Here is a 23,415-nt window from a genome sequence, read left to right on the forward strand (position 1 = left end):
TTAGTCCTGAAGTGTAAATTGTTTACATGTTTTCTTAAAGTTTCCTTGGTAGTTTTATGACATATTATTGTGGAAAAAAATTTGAAATTCTTAATGTATGTTAAGTTTTCTGATTAAATATAGCAGGATTCTTGGGTAGGTAAAATGCTTTTAAGTAATTTCTTATTACTGTGGAATGTAAAAGATGGGTTTTACCATTTTGTAGCTGTGGATAGGAGATATGCATGGAGATAGGACGTAGTTAATTGGAGCTATGTGAGGCCTCTCTGGAATGCTGTGATAGTGTGATTTTCCTGGACTACTCATTAACCTAAATTGATATTTTTGCTACTTTTAGTGACTAGATGGTATGCTCCATGACTATTAATGACATGTAATAACTCAGATAAAAGTAGCAGATGAGCAGCAGCTCATCTGGTTTTGTTTTTAAATATCTTCTATACTTTAGATACAGATTTTTTTTCATTTTTGCATGCGTTGAATTTACTGGTCTCAAAAGTTGCATATTATATATGAATTCTTATAATATCACCTCATTCTATAGTGACATGCAAATGAAAGGGAATGGTGTAAGTGGTTTTATAATTTACAAATGTTGAACTTTCTTTTAAAACATTTTTCTAAAATTATGTATACTTCAAGATAAATTTCAGCCACTCCAGAAAAGTACAAAGAAGAAAGCAAAAAATATACTTTGCCACCTCTCTATCCAGAGATAATATCTTTCTTAACATTTTAGTTTCTTTTTACACACATCCTGTATACATGGTTCCCCCTCCCGCCACTTAGGCATTAGTAAAACATTTTACATGAACAGTTGTTGTTGCTGTTCTGTAGTTTAATTTTTATTTTATTTAACTCAACAGTGATATGGTTTGGTTTCCATCTTAAAAGTATATCATTCCATATAATTTTCAGTATCTATACACTGTTATATATACTATATATAATCCACATAACCAGAAGCCTGCCAATAGATATTTTACTTATTTTCTTCATTAAAAAATAAATTAAAAATGCTGTGCTAAACTTATCTTTCCTGGTTGTGTCATTTTTCTCCTTAGCATTCCTAGATGTGGGCTTGGTAGATCAAAGGAGATGCTTATTTCTTATTTAGATACATATTATCTTATTATTCTCAAGAAGGGTATATCAGGAGGGATGGAGTTGTATCTTAGTGGTAGAGCGCTTGCCTAGCATGTGTGAGGCACTGGGTTCAATTGTCAGTACCACATACACATAAATAAAATAAAGGTTCATCAACAACTAAAAAATAAATAAATAAATAAAATTTAAAAAAAGGGTATACTAGGAGAGGGTTTTATGACTAGAAGTGTTTGTACTAGTAATCAGCTTCTTACAGTTTTCTGTAAAGGAGGAACTAACAGATATTTTGCAAATTTAGGCGCTTATAGCTTTAAGCTATTATGTACAGAGAATTACTTTATGTTGAGCTCATGATGATTTTTTTCTATAATAAATATAAAGCTTGCTATATTAATTGATTTTCATTTTGTGGGTTCCGATATACATGTGTGTTCTTTGCCCTTACGATTATGTAAAAGAACACTGATGTGAAATAATTAATGATAAACTTTCTTCTGCTCTCTCAGCCACTTTAAACTAATTTAGAAAATTCTACCTTCTCTATTGAGGCGCTCAAATCAGAGGGCCAAACTTAGTTTGCTTCAGAAAATTCATAAACTGTATTACTGGACTATTTTCAAAATAGTAATAGTTTTTATATGATTTCTTTTAACTTAGAAGATGGCACTTGACTTGTTTTATATAGGTCAGTTTCTGATTAACCCAGAAATTTGAGTATATTTTGATAATCTTTTAAAAAATATTCTTTAGTTGTCAGTGGATCTTATTTATTTATTTGTATGTGGTACTAAGAATTGAACCCAGTGCCTCACACATGCTGGGCAAGCACTCTACCTCTGAGCTACAACCCCAGCCAGTGATAATAAATCTTTAACTGACCATATTTGGATATGCTTAAAATAAGAGGAAATAAAACCTACTTAAAACAAACAAAACTCCACCCCCCCCCCCCAAATCAAACTTGTGGAAATGTGAACTCAGAGGTTCTAGTTAGCCATTTGACTTTTCCTTCTCACTCTGTACCTCTTCATTCTCTGTTATATATGAACACTGAAACTAGTAAAAATAGCTTTAATAGTACTGCTCTTATGTCTGTGGGTTTCATCTTTTTATGACTTAAGATCATTTTAGCAAGGCAAATAAATTTCCTTCTCTGTGCCTTTCTCCATTATTATTAGTACCCCATCTTCTGCCTTTCCCCAAAATTCACTGCTTTTTGCTTTTGCCAGTGTACATACACACACACACACACACACACTTTGGACATGAATCTTAAATTAGTCCTAACTATGCTTCTTTGATACCCAGAAAAATAGAAAAACAAAAGTAGCAGTGATAGAAGATTGAAGTCTTGATTTTGTAACAAAGTAGACAAGGTAAAGATTAATAGAACTTCCTCTCTGTTTCATTTCTTTTCTCTCTCTCTCTCTCTCTCTCTCTCTCTCTCTTTCTTGTTTATTATTTTTATTTCTGGATTCTTTTAAACCATTTTTTTTTTAAACTGACTCAGTTAGGCCAAGAACTAGAATATAGTAGATTTTAACAATAAAGTCATCAAACAAAACTTTTGTTCCCTCTGTCCCTTCTTTCTTACCATTTTCCTCCTCTTTGTGTTTTCTCTTGTTCTCTCTTTTCCTGGCTGGAATGTAGATGATGAAGTGAGATGAAAAAAATCTTGGAGTTTTTCAGTCATTTGGGACAGTGTTGCAGTAAGCCTGGGCATAGATGATATTGGTGTAAACTGTGACACTGACAGTCACGTGGGTAGAAGAAGTTGAATTTAAGAAATATGTAGCATGTAGAATAAACTCAGTAGCTTGGTACTTCAGAGATATCAAAGGATTATTGAACTGTGACATAATTTATTTGTTTAGAAAAAACATCATATAGAAAGCACAAGAAAACTTGAAAAGGAAATCAACTTGGGGAAAGTAGGTTGATTTGCTCATACGTTGTTTGAAATAATAGTTGCAAAGCACCTCTCTGCTAGTGGGTGTCTAATCTAACAATAAAAAAGAGTTGACTGAAATTTATATATTGATAAATTAAGATCAAATAAGGAACTCCTATTTATTTTGAAAAACATGAAGAGATTCATTTTCTGGCCAAGATGGAAGAACAGGGATTGAACTTTTCTTTAGAAACAGCTAAAAAACTAAAAACATTGTATGAAAAAACAGTTTTCAAGACATTAGATATTGAACAGTGAAGGACAATGATCACTGAGAAATGGGAAACAAATGAGGTGAGCCCAGTGATGACCCCCAGTTTACTGCTTTGGGAGAATTTCTAAGCCTGGTGCATTCTCCTGAATTCAGAAGAGCTAACTGGAAATCTGCAGTAGCCAAGATGGCTGTAGTTCACAATAAAAAGTAGTAAGAACAGAGAGTCTACACACAGAAAGAACTGTGAAGATTTGCTAAACACCCTTTGAGTCTTTAGCTGAGAACTAATCAGAGAATGTGAATGAATGAGGTGGATACTTAAACTGGAAAAAGAAAATTCCTGAAAAGATGACAGGAAACAATTCTCAGAGCTCACATAAGACATAGATTAGTTCCTGTTCTAACCAGCTAATATGCAAAACTTCATAATTGATAAAGTATGAAGTAGGGTAATGGGAAGACATTTGCCTTAGTGGGGCCAAATAAGCCTTATAATATGTGCCCTCCTAATCAAACTTAATAGCAAGACCTGAAAGGATCAACAAATTTTTAAACAAGTTTACGATGGAAAACAAAGGTCAAGAATATTTAAAAGAACATAGAACCACCTGGGAGTGGTGATGCATCCTGTAATCCCAGTGGCTCTGGAGGCTGAATCAGGTGGATCGCAAGTTCAAAGCCAGTCTCAGTAGCAGCCAGGTGCTAAGCAACTCAGTGAGACCCTGTCTCTAAATAAAATACAACGTAGGGCTGGGGAGAGGCTCAGTGGTTGACTGCCCCCGAGTTCAATTCCCGGTAATTCTCCCCACCCCAAAAGGAATACAAGACAAAAGTCACAATATTTGTCCTCCTGTGAAAAGTTAAAAGGAAGTTAACAGTAGAAAGGTAAGACCATACAAAGAAGAAGATGGAATTAATCAAAACGGAACCAAAAGTGATACAGAAATAGTATAAAAGAATACCAAAACAGTTAAATGTAACTCTGTCCCCTGTGTTGAGGAAATATTAAACATGTTTGTGCAAACATGGAAGAATTATTTAAAAACTTAAATTCAGCATTTATAATTCAGCTATAGTGTCTGAAATGAAAAATAGGTTGAGTTAATGACAGATTAGACTTTGTAGAAGGGTAGTGAATTCAAAGACATAGCAGTAGAAGTTGCTCAAAAAGCCATTTATGGAGAAAAAGTGAGATGTGGAACAACATCAAATTTCCTAGCATACTTGTAATTGGATTCCCTGAAGAAGGCAGGGGGAGTATTAAAAGTATTTTGAGAAATATTAGACAAGTATTTCTAATTTGATGTAAACTGTAAACCCACAGATGCAATGAACCTAGTGAATCTCAAGTCCAAGAGACATGAAAACTATTACCAAGACACATCAAAGAAGCAGCCTGGGGTAGTGGTGGTGTGCATTTTTGAGGAACAAAAATACAGATACCAGGTCTTTTCAAAATAATATAAGCCAGAAATCAGTATAACAGTATATTTAAACTATAGAAGGAAAAATGATGTCAGCTTAGAATTCTATATTTGGGAAAAATATAAAAATGGAGTGCCCATAAAAACTGGTGAAGTTCAGGTTAGATGTGTCAATTAAAATTACGACACCAATAACTATTTCACAAGACTGTGATAATAGAAGATGTTATCTTTGGTGAAATATGGTGAAAGATACTATTTCTTTTGAGTCTTCAACTAGCTGAGCATGTAGCTTGGTGACTTGCCCAGGAAGCATGAGGCCCTGAGTTCAATACCCAGCTCTGTCAAAAAAAAAGGGGGGGGGTGTAATGTGGAATAAGACATTTTCAGATATTCAAAAGCTGAAAGAATTTATCCCCAACAGATAAATACTTAAATAAATATTAAAGGTTGTAATTAAAAGAATGAAGAACCCAGGAAATAGCTAGCTATATGAGTAAATACAAGAAACATTTTCCCTTACAATCTAAGCCCCTTTGAAAGATAATTGACCCTCCAAAGCAAAAGTAACAGCTTATAAGGTTTATAACATGTAGAAAAATATGGCAATAGTAAAATAGTTTGAGGGGAGACAGAGAAGTATAATATGGAAAACTTTTCATACTGTATCTGAAATACTAATAAAGCTGGGTCGTAATTGGTGTTATGGACTAAATTATGTCAACTCCCCCTGCACCCTCATTGATATATATTGAATTTCTAGCCTTTAACCTCTAATGTAACTATACTGTTTGGAGTTGAGGCCTTTAAAGAGTTGATTAAAGTCTAATGAGGTCAAAATGTTGGGGACCTAAGTCAATATGACTTCTAAAATGAAGGAGATACTAGGGATGCCAGTACATAGAGAAAAGGCCATGTAAGGATGCAGTGAGAAGGCAGCCATCTAGAAAAGAAAGAAAGTGGCTTCAGAAGAAACTACCCCTGGTGGCACCTTGCTTTGAACTCCTAGCTTGTAAAACTGAGAAAATAGATTTCAGTTGTTTAGTGTCTGGTGTTTTGTTATGACAGCTGTAGCAGACTAAGACTGGTGGTGATAAGTTAAAGTATGTACTTTAAAAATCTTAAGCAACCACTACAATAATAGAACAAAGTTTTAGCTAATAAGTCAGGATGGGAGATAAATGAAATCATAGAAATACTCAGTTAATCCCCCCAAATCCACAGCAGCAGCCAGGAATGAGAAAGAGGGGAAAATGGAGCAAAAAACATCAGATGGTATAAACCAACCAAAAAAAAAAAAAAGCAAGATGGTAGATTTAAATCCAATCACCACTAATTACATTAAGTGTACATTGTCTAAACACCATAATAACATTCAGGGATATTCAATTATATGAAGCTACCAGGAAACTTGCTTTAAACTAGATGACAAAAGTAGATTTAGGGGTTGGGGCGGTGGCTCAGCATTAGTGCACTTGCCTGGCATGTGTGAGGCACTGGGTTCAATTCTCAGTACCGCATAAATAAATAAATAAATATTAAAAAATAGATTTAAAGTTATATCATGCTAGTGAAAAGAAAGCTGCAACAATTCTATGTCAGAGAAAGTATATTTCCAAGCAAAAAATATTGCCAGGGATAAAGAAAATCATTTGATAAAAGTGACAGTTCATCAAGAGATTGGATGTTTTATGCATCTAACAACAGAGTTTTCAAAGCCCGGGTATACTACATGGTGACACCGACAGTTCTAAGGTTTTCAACACTGTTCACTTAGTAATAGAAGAAAAAGACAAGCAATCAATAAGGGGATAGGCAAATTGAACAACTCCAAAACACAACTTGTCCTGATTGGCACATATAGGACACTCTGCCCAGCAACTGCCAAATACATATTCTATTCAAGTGTACATGGAACATTAACCAAGACAGACCAATTCATAAAAATGTCTCAATAAGTTTAAGAGAATTTAAGTCCTAAAAATATGTTCTGTGACTACAATGCAGTTAAATTAAAAATCAGTAACAGGCCGTGCATGGTGGCACACGCCTTTAATCCCAGCTGCTCGGGATGCTGAGAAAGGAAGATTGTGAGTTCAAAGCCAGCCCCTCGAAAGTGAAGCACTAAGCAACTCAGTGAGATCCTGTCTCTAAATAAAATACAAAATAGGGCTGGGGTTGTGGCTCAGTGGTTGAGTGCCCCTGAGTTCAATCCGTGGTACCAAAGAAGAAAAAAACTAACTGAAAGCTCTTTGGAAACTTTTACATATTTCGAAAATGGATAAATGTACTTTTATTCAGGAGTCAAGTGTGTAAGTATTTTGAACTGAATGAAAATGAAAACATCACAATTTATGGGATGCCATGAAATCAGGCATTACAGGGAAGTGTGTAGTACCAAATTTTTTCATTAGAAAAGAGGAAAAATTCCCAAATCAGTGATACACCTTTAACCTTAGTAACTAGACAAAACAGCCAATTGAACCATGAGAAAATAAAGATTAGAGAATAAACCAATAGAATTGAAAACAAAAATAGAAAAAATATAATGAAACCAAAAGCTGATTCTTTGAGGAGTTTCATTAAATTGATAAACATCTAGGCAGATAAATTAGGAAAAAATGGGAGAGAGAAGTTACCAATATTGGGAATGAAATAGGTGACATCACTAGCTTTTACAGATATTGTAGGATTACTAAAGGAACATTATGAACTAGTTTATGACAATAAATTTGTCATGATGAAATGGAAAAAAAATCTTCAAAAGACACATACTACTTAATATATTATTAACTTCATTCTCTCTGTAAACATATTAAAACCTTATCACAAGAAGGCCAAGATAGCTTCAATGGTGAATACCCCACATTTAGGAAAAAGTAGTGCAAATTTGACACAAACTTTCAAAAAAGAAAAGGAGAGAATATAACCCAACTATGAGGTTATCATTAATGTGATATCAAAACCAAAGACATTCCATTAATACAAGGCTACAAATAACACTTATATAATAGTTGAAGAAATTCTTAACATAATTTTAGGAAATCAAATGTGAAGGTATAACATACCACAAAGTGGAACTTGTCTGTAATGAGTTGGTTCAGTATTTTAAAAAGCAGTTGATAAAATTATATTAGCCAATCAAAATCAATATGATCATTGTCTCAGTAGATAGAAAGCATTTAACGTAATCTAGTTATCCATTCCTGATGAAAATTCTCAGCAAACTAGGAATATAAAGGAACATTCCTAATCTGATGAGTGCATCTATTAAAAAAAAAATACTACATCTAATATCATACTCATTGCTGGAAAATTAAATGCTTCCTCCAAAAGATCAGAAGACAGACAAGGATGTCTGCTTACAACACTGCAATTTAACCTGTTTCTCATCCCCAGTGCCTAAATAAATAAATAAAGACAAATAAATTGTTCTGTGAATCTGTATTCTTGATTACTAAGCAAATAAATGAAACGTTGATAGATGCAATGACATGGATGAATCTTGATGCTGAATGAAAGAAGTCAGTTGAAAACACCACATGCATATGTATGTATAATTTGTTTATTTAAAATTCTAGAAAATTTATATAGTAATAGAAAGCTGATCTGTGGTTGCCTGCAGAAAGGAAGCTAGAAAGATGGGGGTTGTGGTGGAAAAGGGGATTTAATAATAAATGTTTTTTGGGATGGGGTTTATTTTTTTGAGATGGGGTCTCAGTAAGTTGCTGAGACCGACTTCAAACTTTTTAAAACATCCTGCCTCAGCCTCCTGGAAGAAGGGATTTTTAAAAAGCCTATGAAGACTTAGCATAATGGATACGTTCATTAAATTGATTTGGAAGCTTTTTTTTTTTTATTGTACAGCCCATTTCAAGAGTTAGCAAAGTTTGCATTTAAAGAAGTTTATTGTTAAATCTTTTTTTTTTCCAAGAAATTAACCTTTATTTATTTTTAATTGAACCCAGTGCCTCACCTGTGCTGTGCAAGCACTCTACCACTGAGCCACAACCCCAGCCCCAGCCCCTAGTTAAATCTTAATAAAGCTGTTAAGAAAAAGTTACCAGACCTAGGCATGGCGGTGCATGCCTGGTCCCAGTGACTGGAGACTGAGGAAGGAGGATTGCAAGTTCAAAGCCGGCCTTCCACTTAGCAACACCCTGTCCCAAAGTTTAAAAAAAATTTAAAAGAGCTAGGGATATGGATTAGTGGTTAAATGCCCCTAGGTTCATTCTCCACTACCAGAAAAAAAGAAAAAGTCACCAGGTCATGTTTTATTCAGAATAGAAAGTTTAATGATATCTATTTATGAAGCCATTAAGGTAGGTAAAGCAAGCCAAGCTTATTATAAGGAGCCATACCATGGAAAGTATTTAATAGTTTTATGAGTTGTGTGATTAAAAAAAAAACAACAACAACAACAGTGTTTCGGAATATTAATAGTTTCTTAGTCATTTATCCCATTGCTGTGAGAATACATTTTCTCTAGACCCTTTTGTTGGTTGACATTTTAAATTGAAATGTTACATAATATCCTGTCTTATACTTTGTTCAATATAAACCTCTTCCTCTTTCTACCTAATGAAAAAAAATTTAATGGCTGCAGTTTTTATCTTATTGCACAGTCGCTTAATTTTTGGATATCTTACTGTAGTCTTCTCTCTCTAGTGAAGTGTATCAGAATATTACGTACTGAAATTTACTTTAAAAATACCAGTTTATATGGAGTAGTAGAAAACCATAAAATTGTATTAAACATGAATTAAAACCTCATCAGAAAGTTACTGCATTTGTAAAAAGCCTTTGTTGACCATTTGTATATAGGCAATTATTAGTAGGGTTAGATGGGCTATCTGGATTGAAATGTCTCATTTAAGATATAACATTAATACAACAACATGTCATTTTTGTAAACCAAAGTCAAGGACTCTTGATTTAATATATCTGTGTCCAAAGGTTTCAGGTAGAGATTATATCCAAATGTTGGTGTCAGTTTGGAGACTTCTGAAAGCTCTTGGTAGTGTTTTTTTTTGTTGTTGTTGTTGTTGTTTTCCCACCACAAAAATTACAGGGTAAATTTAGGTGTATGGAAACTTAAAACTATATTTAAGTTTTATGTTTAGAAAAACATTTAGAACTGCTTTACGATATGAATACAAATTAGAATTTAAAATTGTGAATAGAAATTAGTACTTACATGTAAATTTTACTAAAAAATTAAAAATCAGTATTATATAGAAAAATCTAGGTAATTAGGAAGGGGTTTTAAATATACTTTGTGGCACTGAGGATTCTACCTAGGTCTTTCTGCATGCCGGTCCAGCACTCTACCTCTAAACTACATCCCCAACCCAGGAAGGGATTATTTTAATCATAGGGCAGAAGTGTTAAAAACTTCAATTTATTTGTTTCATGTATGTGGTAGTGTTGTCGAAGTAAGACAAGTAATTTGCATAATTCAAGTTCTTGAGTCTTCCTTATTAGAACCTTTACCTTCTAAACCTATCAGGAATAGTTTATTTTCTGAAAAATATTTTAATGTGATTGGTGTTATTTACCAGTTTTCACTTATATTCCCCAAAATTAACATATTAAAGATGTATGCCTATGCTATTATGCTAATAGATTGTTTTTATAGAATCTTATTTACATTTTAAGTCAGTAACATTATAAAGAAGTTTTTAAGAATGCATATTTTTATTATTATTTTGAAGAATTTTTTCATGAAAATGTATCCTAGGTTAGATCTTAGTTTTCCATTATTTCTTTATTTTTGATAGTTCACTAATCTATGGTTAATTTATATTATCTGTTAGTAATAGCTCTGCTCTTTTATTCCTAGATTTTGTTGTACCACCTAAATTCTATATAATTTTTTCCTCCTGTAGCTTAAGTCCTTGTATCTTTTCTCCAATCTTAAGTGCTCACAGCAGAACAAAACAAACTCCCAACCACCCACTCAAGGGATAGTAAATAGGAAAGGAGGAAAGAGTTTAGATCCTTCTTTTGACTTCTTAATTTCAGTTCACTGTTGGGTCAGTTTTTGGCATCTGTCGTTATTTAATCTCTATAAGTTGCAATTTATTGTGTAAATTTTAATAGATTAATTTTAATAATGTCTACTCTAATAAATTTAGAAGCCCTTTAAAGTTTGTTATATTGACAGTTATGGACTTTTCCTTCCTTTTTCTCCTTTTTGGGTTTCTTAAAAATAGGCTTTCAGATGAGTGCAGTGGCGCACCCTTGTAATCCCAGTGGGTCCGGAGGCTGAGGCAGGAGGATCGTGAGTTCAATACCAGACTCAGCAATTGTAGCAAGGCCCTAAGCAACTCAGTGAGACCCTGTCTCTAAATAAAAGTACAAAAAAGGGCCGAGGATGTGGCTCAGTGGTTAAGTGCTGCCAAGTTTAATCCCTGGTACCAAAAAAAAAAAAAAAAGGAAGAAAAGAAAAAAGCCTTTCACAATAATTTAAAACATATGTAAGGTGGAAAACTCAGCTTTGAAATTAGTCTAGTCACTGAAATCATAGGGTTTGTGTGAAAAGCTAATGCTTATTTCTCAAGAAAATACTAAAAATGTTCATGTGTGTATCTGATTTCTCTTGTGTAGCTTTGTTATCTCTCTAGTAATCTAGTAATCCCGAAGTCCTCATCTTTTTTTGCACTCTGTTGCTAGGGTATCTGATGGCTTTTTTAAAATCTTGACCTTGATTTCTAAGAAGTTGGGGTTAACTAATACTCAAGAGCTCTGACTTATTTGTCTCATGTTAGAAGCCATTTGTTCCCTTATAATTAGAAAGTACTATATAAGTAAAATGCAGTGTTTGTTTTCTATTCATTTAAAGAACATGCCACTATATTTTTGAAAACTTGAGATTTTGAAGGATTGTTAAAAGTATATTTATGTGATTTTAAAAAAGATATTTTTCCCCTTTGCAAAATATGTTTGGCTTGGACCTGATTATTATTTTTTACAATTTTGTGTCTTAGATAATGGATTCAAAAAGATTCAACTCTGTATCTCTAGTATATTTCATTTAAGCCTGGATTTACCATTTTTTTCTGTATTTTATTACTGTGTGTTTAATTTTAGATGGCTTATATATGCTAATATTTGTTTTAGAGTTTATAAATTAAGTTACCCTGTTGACTTGTTACCCTCCAAATTAGTATTTTGGACTCTTTACAATTTTTTTTAGTTGTAGATGAACACAGCACATCTATCTATATGTCTGTCTGTCTATTTAATGTGGTGCTGAGAATTGAACTCAGTGCCTCACACATGGTAGGCGAGCCCTCTACCACTGAGACACAACCCCATATTTTGAACTCTCGGTAGTTTACAATGTCTTTCATATCAAATAAGGAAGCTGTTCTTGGGTTGTATAGTAGTTCATCTTTTCATTGTCTGCCTCCTACGGAAATTCACCGTGCACAAAAACAGAGTTTTTATGAATTTGATATTAGATCTCTTAATGTTCTAGTAGCTCTTAGAGCTGGAGGTACTATCCTCCTTGAATATATCCGAAGTTGTATCATAGTACCACTACGAAAATTTTTTCCATGTAATCTCATGTAAAATATTTCTGATGTCTGTCATATGATGGTACTACACAGACATTGGGGCTTGTATTTATATTTACATGTATTTTTGGGGGGTCATGATTCCTCCCACGTGCCCCCCGCCCTTTGCTCTGTTACTTAAATACATGGCATAATATTGGGGAAATGTTTGTGCTTACAAAAAGGGAAGTGATTAATTTTGGAAGAAAGGTAATTTTGACCTTTATCCTGGTAGAAGTGGTTTAAAGATACTAAATTTGAAACTTGTTGCTCAGTTTTGAGGTAGTCTCAACTTCCCAGTTCTCTAAAATGTGTTAAAATAGTTAAGTAATGATGCAAGCTTGACAGTAAGGGCAGATTTTACATGTTACTGAGATTGAAATTCTGTAAAAGAAAGATTGACCTCCTCAAATTTGATGATCAAATTTCCTTTAGAATTGTAATCAATCTACACCAAAGTGTGGAAACTAAAACATGTGTAAAACCTTTCAATAAAATATTTTATTCAGTAAAGAAAACATTGTGGAGTAATGCCTAGTACATTCAATATCTTTTTTGGGCCAAAAGTATGTTAACTTAATATATTTGATTTTTAAATAGACACCAAATCCTACTGCAAGCGAGTTTATTCCTAAAGGAGGATCAACCTCCAGGCTGAGTAACGTGTCCCAGTCAAATATGTCTGCCTTCTCTCAAGTTTTCTCTCACCCTTCCATGGGAAGCCCTGCTTCTGCTGGATTAGCACCAGGTAAGTTGAGTAACTATTTCCAGTGAGTTCCAGATATCAAATCTGTAAGCACCATTTGTTATTAATTTATAAGAACTGAAAATTGAATTGAATGATTCACTTTTGAACATATTCTAAACTTTATGTTCTAGTTTTTTGGTACATAGACCACATATGTAGTTGAATTATAAAGAAAAATTTAAATATGAATGAAATTACATATAAGAATTTTAAAAGCACAAAAATAAATTTATGGAAGGAAAATGATTGTTTAGGAAAAAAGCTCTGGACCTTGGTGTTTCCCTAGTGTTTTTAAAATTAATGATAATGCTATTTTACTCAAAATAGAGGGACTGCAATGTGTGTTTATGACTCAAAACTCTTCCTTTTATACTAAATGTCTTAAGAAAAAAATATTCTAAATACATCTTTGGATGCATTACATTTCAGATGTTTGATTATGAATGCTATAAAATTGGTTTAGTATTACAAGTAGTAACAGGAAACAAATGTACTGCATTGCATCATGGATTTTTACATAAGGAAAACTACTTCTCAGTCATTTTCTTCCAAGTATGCCCATTGTGGCAGAAAGATTTGAGCACTTGGACTCAAGGGTTCTGAGGCATAGTTCAGAGTGACCCTTTGAGAGACCTATGGCTCATTGAAGTCCTCTTCTAATTTCAAAATTCATGCAATTTTAAAATCTACTTTCTAACATTCATTTTAATGTAAAAATATTAAAAAATGTCTTCAATAATTAAGATCATTCATCCTCATTGCTGTGTGTCTTGATTTGGAAAGTAAGGTAGGCAAAATTGTACTGAATTCATAGTAAGTGTTGAGCAAGTTGTTACCCTGTAAAATGTTTGAGCTGCACACACAAATTGTATTTCTAGAACCTGTTTTGGAAAATCGTCACTTGATCTTAGATGTTTTATAAAACAAACAAAATGAAATAGACACACTAAAAAAACCCAAAAGATATATTTAAATTTTTGCTGGAACTAGTACTGCCTTCAGGGCTTAGTCCAAGATACATAAATCTTGGTTTTGATAGTGATATCTAATTCAAGAGGAAGAATAAGAGAAGATTAAATCAACTCTAGGGAACAGAGCAACTGTTTAAGCATATAAAGTAACTTAGAGCTTGTGTTACCCAGGGTAAATAACTACCTTATGTTGTGAGGGATTAACTAGTGCTTCCTTTTCCCCTCATTTTCTCTCTTGCTGTCCCCACTAGTGCCCACTCTCTTCTCCCTTGTTCCTTCATCATTTCTTCTACCATGGTGTTTTTCAGATTTCAGATAAATTTATAAACTTTCCCTTCTTACCTAGAGAGCAGTGTCAGAATTGAATATCCCTGGTAGCCTAAAAGTTTTACTTGTAAGTAATGCACTTCTATGATATTGCTCCCATTGAGCTGTGTTCACATTAAAGAACATAATCTACATGTCAGCTATCCAGACTTTTGAATACTGTTAAAATTGAATAGTGTTAAAATTTACCAATATATATATGTGTGTATGTGTGTTTTTAATGTACAATAATGGGATATATATGCCAATGAAAAATGTGGCTTTCTTAATAATATGTTTTGTTGTCAGAAGTAAATACATTTGATCAGACTGTTTCAGGCTTGCCATTAAATTTTAAAAGCCTGTTTTCATTTGCTTCCCCCCCCCCATCCCCGCCCCCAAGTGTTGGGGAATCAAATCAGAGCCTCATGCATGTGAATACATACTCTTATTACTGAACTACATGCTCAGCCCTCCTAAAAAGTTTTTAAATAATGAGGAGTTGGAAATATTAAAGGGAATTTTAGATTTTGAAATAGTTTTAAAAATCCGTTAATACATGTATTTGTTTAAGCTTTTCAGTAATATTAACTTGTTCATGGGTAGGTGTTTCAGTGCCCATTGGGCATCACAATTGAAATGTAGGGTCAAATTAATAAATTTTAAAACTAAATTAGCCGAGAAACTATTTACTCTTCTGTATGTCTCTAACATAATCATCTATTTGGTAGCAAAAGTAATCACTCTCTGGAACCATTGGAAATGGGTCAATATATCATACTAAACACACTCTTGAATTCTTCTATTATTTCAAAAGTGTTTATTCACATGACAATCAGCTAAGTTAAAATATTTTCCAAATGGTGAAAGGTTTTGCATTTGTTATTTCTTCATATTTTTTTCTTTCGTTTAACACTCGTTGGAGATAATCAAAGAAAAAACTTAAGTGTGCCATCCAGCCAGAAAATCATTTTACATTTTCAATGTCTTCCATAACTTGTTACCTGCAAATATATTTTTTCAAGGGCACGAAAGTTTCTTGACATTTCCATTTAAGGCTATAAGTTTACATTCCTTAGAGATGTTATAATTTGTCTTTAATATTTTTGGTCTGCTATAGTAGTAACACTACATTGATAATTTTGTTATAATTTTTTCTTTTGTTTTTAATTATCCCCCAAACTGTTGCCTTTAAAAGTATGTCAAATTATTGTTTTTCATAAAAAGTATGAAACATTAAATATTTTGGCAATTATGTGAATTAGAGCAATATAATTTTTCTTATATGAAGAAAAATATGTATCTAAATGTTTTTTGACCAAAGGTATAAAAATATTTGAGCAAAGTTGAACTAGTCGCTAAGATTTTTCATTTCTGAAAATTATAAGGAACAAAAGCATGTCTTATGTAGTGTAGGCCCTGAGTAAATAAAATTTCTTGTTTAAAATTTGTTTGGATCACTTAAAACATGCAAAGTTTTTTTTTTAAAATAAAAATATTTCAATGCAAAAAATAAAGCTTAATATGGAAGTTATTTGAATCTATTCATAGCTAATTAGATTTAAAAGTAAGTGCTAAAGATATGTGATATGTCAAGTTTCTTTTGAATCTTATACAGGTATTTTATTTAAGAAATTAAGATCTGTGGACCTAGTTGTTTCATGTACATTTAACCTATGAATACTAACTACATTTATAAGTATCCTAGGTGATTTTTTAAAAACATTTAAGGCATGTTATTTACCTTGACCTTTATTGTCTTTGAGAGTCTGTACAGTTATATGTATATTCTTTTATTTGTAAATGTGCATTTTTCCCTGGTCATGGCATCTGCTATCTTTCAGAGGTTCATAGTCTTCTAAGAGTTAGGAACAACAGGTTTAGCACACATAGCAAGATTAATATCCTGGCTGCGTTTTTAATAAAAATACTTTAAGTAACACACAGTCTAAAGATAAATTATACTAATACCTCTTGCATAGCAGAGCATTTTTAATAGATCATTAGAAATAAAATTATGTTATGATAAATATATGAAATAATAGTTTATGCTTTAATCTTCTCTGCCACAAAAACAATTTAATATGAAAACTATGCTTGCTATGAAAAACAAAGTAGTTATAAAAAAATGGAAACATGCAATGTTTCCAAACATGCAAATGGAGTCCCCAATGTTTTTGTTTTTGTTTTTTGATGAGGAGCTTTTCATTGCACTATAAATGCTTGCTATTCTTTTTTCATCAAACATTTTCCTAAGAGTACTTTAATTTGTTAATAGACTTGGTAAGCCATGACTTAGTATACTTCTAATTATAGCAGTATTAAATTGATAGTACCACAGTATGATTAAAAGTAAGAGAGGCAAGCAACACCATCAGCATAAATTTCTGGATAGTGTGCTTGATCCATCATCTGCTTTCATTAACAGTCGTGACACAGGAATTGAACATTTTTATTCTGTTTGATTATGGGCATTTAGGAGGGGCAGAGATGAGTCCTTAAATTTGAAAATGTTACCTTTGATGTATAAATTTTATAAAAGAGCCATACTGACTTTAGCATTTTCAAATATTCATTCCTTCAAGATAAGGACAGTGCAGATTTTTGGACCATTCGTTATATAAATAAATTTCATGTGATTGATTTGGGGAGAATAATAATTATGCTATTAAACTTAGCATCATCATTATTTGTTTTCATTTATTGTCAGTTTCATTGTAGGTTTTGTTTTCCTCCTCCTTGTTTTTGCCATTCTAGGAATCAAACCCAGGGCCACATGCATGCTAGGCAAGTGTTCTACCACAAAGCTACATCCCCAACCCTGTTTCTTTGAGGGGGAAAAAAAAAAAACTCAAGGAAAATTTTATGTTCTTAATCCAATTTTTTTGAAGTATTAAACAATCATTTAGTATGTAGTTTTGACAGTGTTGGTGTCAAATTGATGGGCAAAAATTGCTAATATTGTTATTTTTATTTTAATCTTGGGAAAGGTGTGGGAGAAAAAAGGGGAAGAAAAGAGGAAAAGGGGAAATGAATATTTACTCATTCTTACTCAGAAATACTAAAATATTTTATAAATGGAAATGTTAAAAATAGTCTTCGTATGATGTTGAAGGTTTTGGTAAGAAGATCTCTTTAGTTTTTAAAGTTCTATACTAAATAAATGATAAAATTTTGTGATTTATTAACTCTGTGGCATTTCATATTATAAGATGAGGAAATGAGGTTAAGTTCATCAAAATTGCATAGTAGTTGGCTTAGGCAGTAATCTGCTATTGGTCATTAACCTAGGTGGAAACTTTGAGGTTTAGTAGTGGCAGTTTAAGGTGGCATTCCTGACAAATTATCATCTATTTTGTGATTAGTAACTTATAGTAATAAAGAATTCATTAGCTCCAGGGGTTCTCCAGTTGGATTAAAACAGTTTTGTATTATGCTGAGCTAAATTCTGTCTGTCTTCCATTCACTACTACTTGTTCTTCCTTTTTTTGTTGTTGAATGGAACTTCCTACGATTGTAAGTTATTTTCTTCTTTAAGACTAGTTCTGCATATGTGTTTGTTCATAAAACTGATCTAAGACTGAAAGAGAATATGGCAAACCTGAGGAAAATATTACTTAAACTAATAAGTCACATAGGTAAAACATTGTGAACTGGGCAGATGATAAGGACTTGAACACTAGTGTGAGTAAAATCAAATCTACAGATATGTCTACTAAACTGTATTAGTGATTTTTGAGATCCAGTTAATGAATATACCATTGGGAAAGTAGAAAATTACCAATAGGGTGTATCTATGGTTTTTGCAGTATATCTAAGCTAATATTTAAAATTTCATTGTATATCTAAGGCTGTACATTAAGGCATTCAAAAACACCATAAGCTATCACTCTTGATTATTTTGTGTTTATTAATTGATATTATTTTTGAAAATAAAAATTATAGAAATATATAGTTATTAAACATCACCATGTTGAATATGGAATAACTGTTAACAGATTTTCTTGTGATTAGGTTTTGAGAGCCCACCATTAAATTGATTCTGTGGGGTAATTAAGTAATTCTGCTGTAAATTTATTTTGATAATTCAGTCTGAACTGATTTCTCTGAATTGTTTTTGTAATTTTAATAGAAGTAGTTTAGCATTAAAATATGCTTGAAATGGTTTTGTATATTAATCTAGATTTCAAGGCATATTACAAATTCCTTAAGAAGAAAGGACCATGGCATTTCTCATTTGGAACAAATTTAGGTGTGAATGGTGCTTAATAAATGCTCACTCACTTAGTAAAAGTTTATTTTTGTCTTGGGAAATAATTTTTTTAATTGATGCATATTTCTTAAGTACAGGGAATTTTAATGACTGAGTAAACCTCTTTGAAAAACTTCTAAAAACTGCTAATCATTTTAAAAGTAATTTTAATTATTATTTTAAAATTGCATGTTTCCATTTTTTTATAACTACTTTGTTTTTCAGGTATATTCAGCAGACTCACTCAAACCTTTCAAAGTTCTCTAGCTTGAGAATTCTTTTATACCTTAAAATATAAGTTTGAAAAATTAATTATTTTATCATTAAGATTAGGAGTCCCCAATGTTTTTGTTTTTGTTTTTTGATGAGGAGCTTTTCATTGCACTATAATGTTGAGCTCATCCCTTAGGGGTTGCTCTGTTTATGCATGTGTATGGATACAGTCTGTAATGTCCCAGGGAAGGTTGTTAATAGTAGAATTGTAGGAGTGTAACAAGGTTGGGAATGCCAGCTGTCTATATTCCCATCCCAGTTGGGAATTTCAGGAAACTGAGGCAAGACGTTTATGACGCAGAGGGGGATATGGCTGCTGGCAGCTGGCTTGGAGACCTGTCAGGTAAGGCTTAAACAGTTACCGGTAGATAAGATTCTGCTGGTTGGGGAATCCTTGGTTAAATTGTCCTATTAGGTTTCAGAGTTCTTCCTGTTTAAATCACATTGTTGTGGCTGTCTTGTTCCATAATTAGTGGGTAGGGGCTGGATGGGAAGTGGGTAGGTGTTCCCTTTAACCATAGGTTACAGATTCAGTGATCTACAACTGCAGCAAAGTCTTCCTGCGGCTCTGGGACTGCTTTCATTGGATTGTGACTGGATGGCCTTTAGAAAAAACGTGGTACCAGTTCTTCAGCTAAAGTGGCTGTGGTTTCCATATACCACGTGGTGTTTTTGTTTTAGAGTCTTTATTTCTTCTGTAAGAAGATATTATTAAATGATTTTTTAAAAGTCTTTCAAATCTAAAATTCTATTGTTTAGTGACACATGGATCAGTAAACAGCTATGAAGATGGTGATGAGAAATAGAAAAAAAAGAGTGTGAGTTTGTATTAGACTTAAAAGGAATTTTAAATGGCAGATAGATTTCCTTGTAAATAGAAAGTCCTGTGACGTCTACTTGTATTTCATAGGTGGAGATGTATAAGGGAATTATGTTTTAGCAATATAAAATTAGAGCCTGGAGTGAATCAGTTTGTTGTAGTGGTTCTGAATGAACAGAAAGAACATGTAAATGCCCAAGAATGTTTGTGATTCTTAGCTGAATGTGGAGAATTAAAAGTCGGCTCTTCTCACCTCCACAGTCTCCCCCGACCTCTACTTCAATCAGATAGCTGCAGGGATTATTTCTTCTATAACTTTTGGCTCAACAATACCTATGGCATTTTAGGTACCCAGTGGACAGATAGTGTTGGTGAATAAATGCTCTATGTTGTGTTTTACATGTAAAATTAGGAGTGGCCCTCTAATTCTGTTAGAATATATAGCTGCTTCTACTACTTGAATTATTCCTTGAATTATTCTTAGCTCAATTTACTGTGTCTTTGAGATGTGTAGTTTTCCTAGAATAGGGAATGTGAGAAGGGAATTAGTAAAAGGAGAGTTATTTTTAAAGCCTCCAATGTACGTGGGCATGTAAATCATAAGTAACCATGAGTGCTAGCAAAATCCCAGATGTGACAGTTTTTATGGTGATATGTTTAGTTCTGGATTTTTCAGTCATGAATCTGTTAACATGTTGATATGTTTGAAATAAAATGTTTTCTTATGATTTCCTAAGTGTTTTCTCTTAATTAGATGTTATTATGCAGATTTTAGAATGGTGCTTCTATAAAAAGTAATTTGCAGTAAATAGTCACTTGAAGGATAGGGTAATGGGTGATATACCTTTGGAAAAAAAACTGTATAGATCAAAAGGATATTGATATACTTTTAGTCACCAGTTGCTCTCTAAGCCATAGTTAACTGGGCCATAATCTTATTGCCCACTGTGAAGTATTGTTAGATTAAACAGCCACAGCAAATAGATCCTAAATGTAGAGGGTAAACATGTCAAAATTAATTTTTTGTTTTAATAACAGTTCAGGACAGATATACAGATCAGCTAGGATGTCCTTTACATAGCTTATTAGGGACCTAGGTCAAGTGGCTTAGCATCTTTCCAGTCAGAAGGGAGAAAGCAATGAGGAATGTGAATGGACTTTTGTTATTTTAAATAACTAGACTTCGTTTTTCAGTTGATCCTGGTTATTTCATGAATATGCATTTTGAGTTATTATCTCACTTATATCTTCTAAAAATATATATGTATTTAATCTTTTTGTTGTTGTTGTTTATTTATTTTTTATGTGGTGATGGGGATAAACCCAGGGCCTCATACATACTAGGACAAGTGCTGTACCACCGAGCTATCTCCCTGGCCCTCATTTACATCTTTTGAATCTATTTTTTTTGTTTTTAAAGCTCATCATCACCTCCTGTGCCACTAAATTGCTGATACTGGCCTCAAACTTTGTGGTCCTCCTACCTTAGCCTTCTAAGTGGCTGGGATTATATATGTGTGCCCCACATCCAACTTATCCTGTACCTACTTTAAGAACATCAACAGAGCAGCTACAGTAACCAGTTTATCTAGCATCAAAGAACATGAATCTTTTCAAGATATTTGATTTTTTTTTTAATATCAGAAGCTTTGGGTTTTAGTTTTTAGGACTGTATTTTTACCAATTTTCTACTAGAAAGGTTGCCAAAATTTATAGTATTCTCTTGCTTCCCCAAAAAAATAATCTTTTTTGATGACACATGCTCAACAATATGTGCCTTCGTAATTGTACTGAACCAAAATACAATTGATATTTTTTAGGGATCCAGATTTATAGAGCAGTTTGTTTTAACATTACTTATTTAAGATCTTTATCCTTTTCATAGGCCTTCTTCCCCAAGGCATTAGATTATAATTCCTCTTGCCTCTGAATCTTATAGTACCTGAAAGCATTGTGTATTGTGTGAATCACCATACTCAGGAAAGTTTATTAGAGCTACTTTTGAGTTCTTTATGTCTTTTTATTGATGACTCTGTTGTACTCTTAGTATTCATTCCTCAAAGATAAGATGCTCAAATTTGAGAGTTCATCATAATTAACTGGAGGCTTGTTAAAACCCAGTGCTTGCTGAGTCCCATTCCCAGTTTCTGACTTAGAAGGCCTGGGTGAATTCCTTTAATGTGTTTTTAGCCGATGCTGTTTCTTGTCCTGGGACTTCATTTTAAGAACAATTGCTCTGTTTAAGGCTTTATCCAGTTCTCCAGTCCTCCACTCCTTCCTAAAAACCCTTCTTCTCTTAGTCTGTTGAGGGCTAAGAGCACAAACACATCTTTTAATACTTTTATTTTTTTCTTTTAAAATAAGAGAAAGGTGGGATAGGGAAGATTGAAGGGAAAGGGAGAATACTGGGGAATGATATTGGCCTAATTATATCATTGCAGCATGTGCATATACAGCAAATTCTGCCATTTTGTACAATTATAATTAACCAATAAAAAATAGGGCAAATAAGAAAAAGGGTTTGAATTGTTGACTGTGAGTAAGGTAACAAGACCTTTCAATTATCCTTTGGCTGAGGCTTGTTTTGCTTCATTTCTGGTTCATGTCTGTGTTCTACACTGAGATTCTTGTTGAATTTATTGTTGTGGTAACCACTGAAGCACAATTAGGATCATAAATATAAATTGAATAAAATTGGGCCATTGGAATTTCTTCTGCTTTGGTGATATCAGTGGGCAAAAATAATGTAAATTAATTATTATATTATGTTTTCTAATAAATTTTTTAGAGTACCTGGAAATTGAGTAGCTTAAGTACTGTGGCTAGTTAAAATTTTAAACCCTATGGGTCAGGAGCTAATAGTCAAATATCTATTATTTACATGTGGCATTTTAATGTGTATGCTTTACACCTATTACAGAAAAGAAAATATTGACTAAATTGTACTTAAAGAAATGAGAGTGTTCATTAATTCAATCATAATGCTTTTTTTTCATTTTTTCCTGATGCTGGGGATTAAACCCAGGGCCATGTGTATGCTAGGCAGGTGCTTTACTACTATGTACATTCCCAGCCCTCACAACATTTTCTTGAAGTCAGACTGTAATTTTTGTTTTTAATTAATTAAAAGCTTGTATTCATATGACAAGAATCCAAAATTAAAATGGCTTTTTTTTTTTTTTTTTTTAAATACTGGTGAGTAATCCAGGGGTGCTTAATCACTGAACTATATCCCAGCCTTTTTATTTTTTATTTTAAGACAGGGTTTCGCTAAATTGCTATGTTTCTGAGGCTGGCTTTGAATTTTCAATCCTCCTCTTGCCTTAGCTTCCCAAGTCACTGGGATTTCAGGCATGTGCCACCATATCCGACTTTTTCACATTACTTTTTATGAATATTTATAATTAATCTTCATAGTCAGACACTTGGAGCAAGATTTTTCTCTTTTTTTTTTTTTTTTTAGTTATAGATGGACACAATACCTTTATTTTATTTATTCATTTTATGAGGTACTGAGGATTGAACCCAGTGCCTCTCACATGCAAGGCAAGCATTCTACCACTAACCCACAATCCCAGCCCTTTGGAGCAAATTTGGAGCAAGCTTTTTGTTTATAAACAAAGCAGTGTAATTTATTACTATGAATGAAGGATACTGTGTACTCATAGATATTTTCTATATTGCTGAAGAAGAAAAAAAACACAGTTCTTTTAATACAAAAAATGAATTTTCTGCCTAAAAACTCTCCTTTCCCTGTTTTATTTTGATCTTTTGTTTAAATAATCTA

The 23,415-nt window shown here is 32.8% G+C and overlaps 1 protein-coding gene across 9 annotated transcripts in view; it reads left to right on the top strand.

The window, feature by feature from the left end:
* Window positions 1-23,415, top strand: part of Pan3 (poly(A) specific ribonuclease subunit PAN3) — a 140,079-nt gene that overhangs the window by 55,292 nt on the left and 61,372 nt on the right. For 8 of the 9 annotated variants that reach the window (XR_006853886.2, XM_058582509.1, XM_046454301.2 and 5 more), the window contains one exon: window positions 12,859-13,006. The exons of the other annotated variant lie outside the window; for it this stretch is intronic. Coding sequence is in view for 7 of the 8 variants with exons in the window: in XM_058582509.1 (XP_058438492.1) it covers window positions 12,859-13,006 (148 nt within the window). In the remaining variant the exon portion in view is untranslated. The remainder of the gene's footprint in view (window positions 1-12,858; window positions 13,007-23,415) is intronic. 9 annotated transcript variants of the gene reach the window in all.

The sequence above is a fragment of the Marmota monax genome, unplaced genomic scaffold (genome assembly GCF_021218885.2).
Source record: "Marmota monax isolate L192 unplaced genomic scaffold, Marmota_monax_Labrador192_F-V1.1 WCK01_AAM20220418_F8-fsc00011, whole genome shotgun sequence".
Classification (NCBI taxonomy): domain Eukaryota; kingdom Metazoa; phylum Chordata; class Mammalia; order Rodentia; family Sciuridae; genus Marmota; species Marmota monax.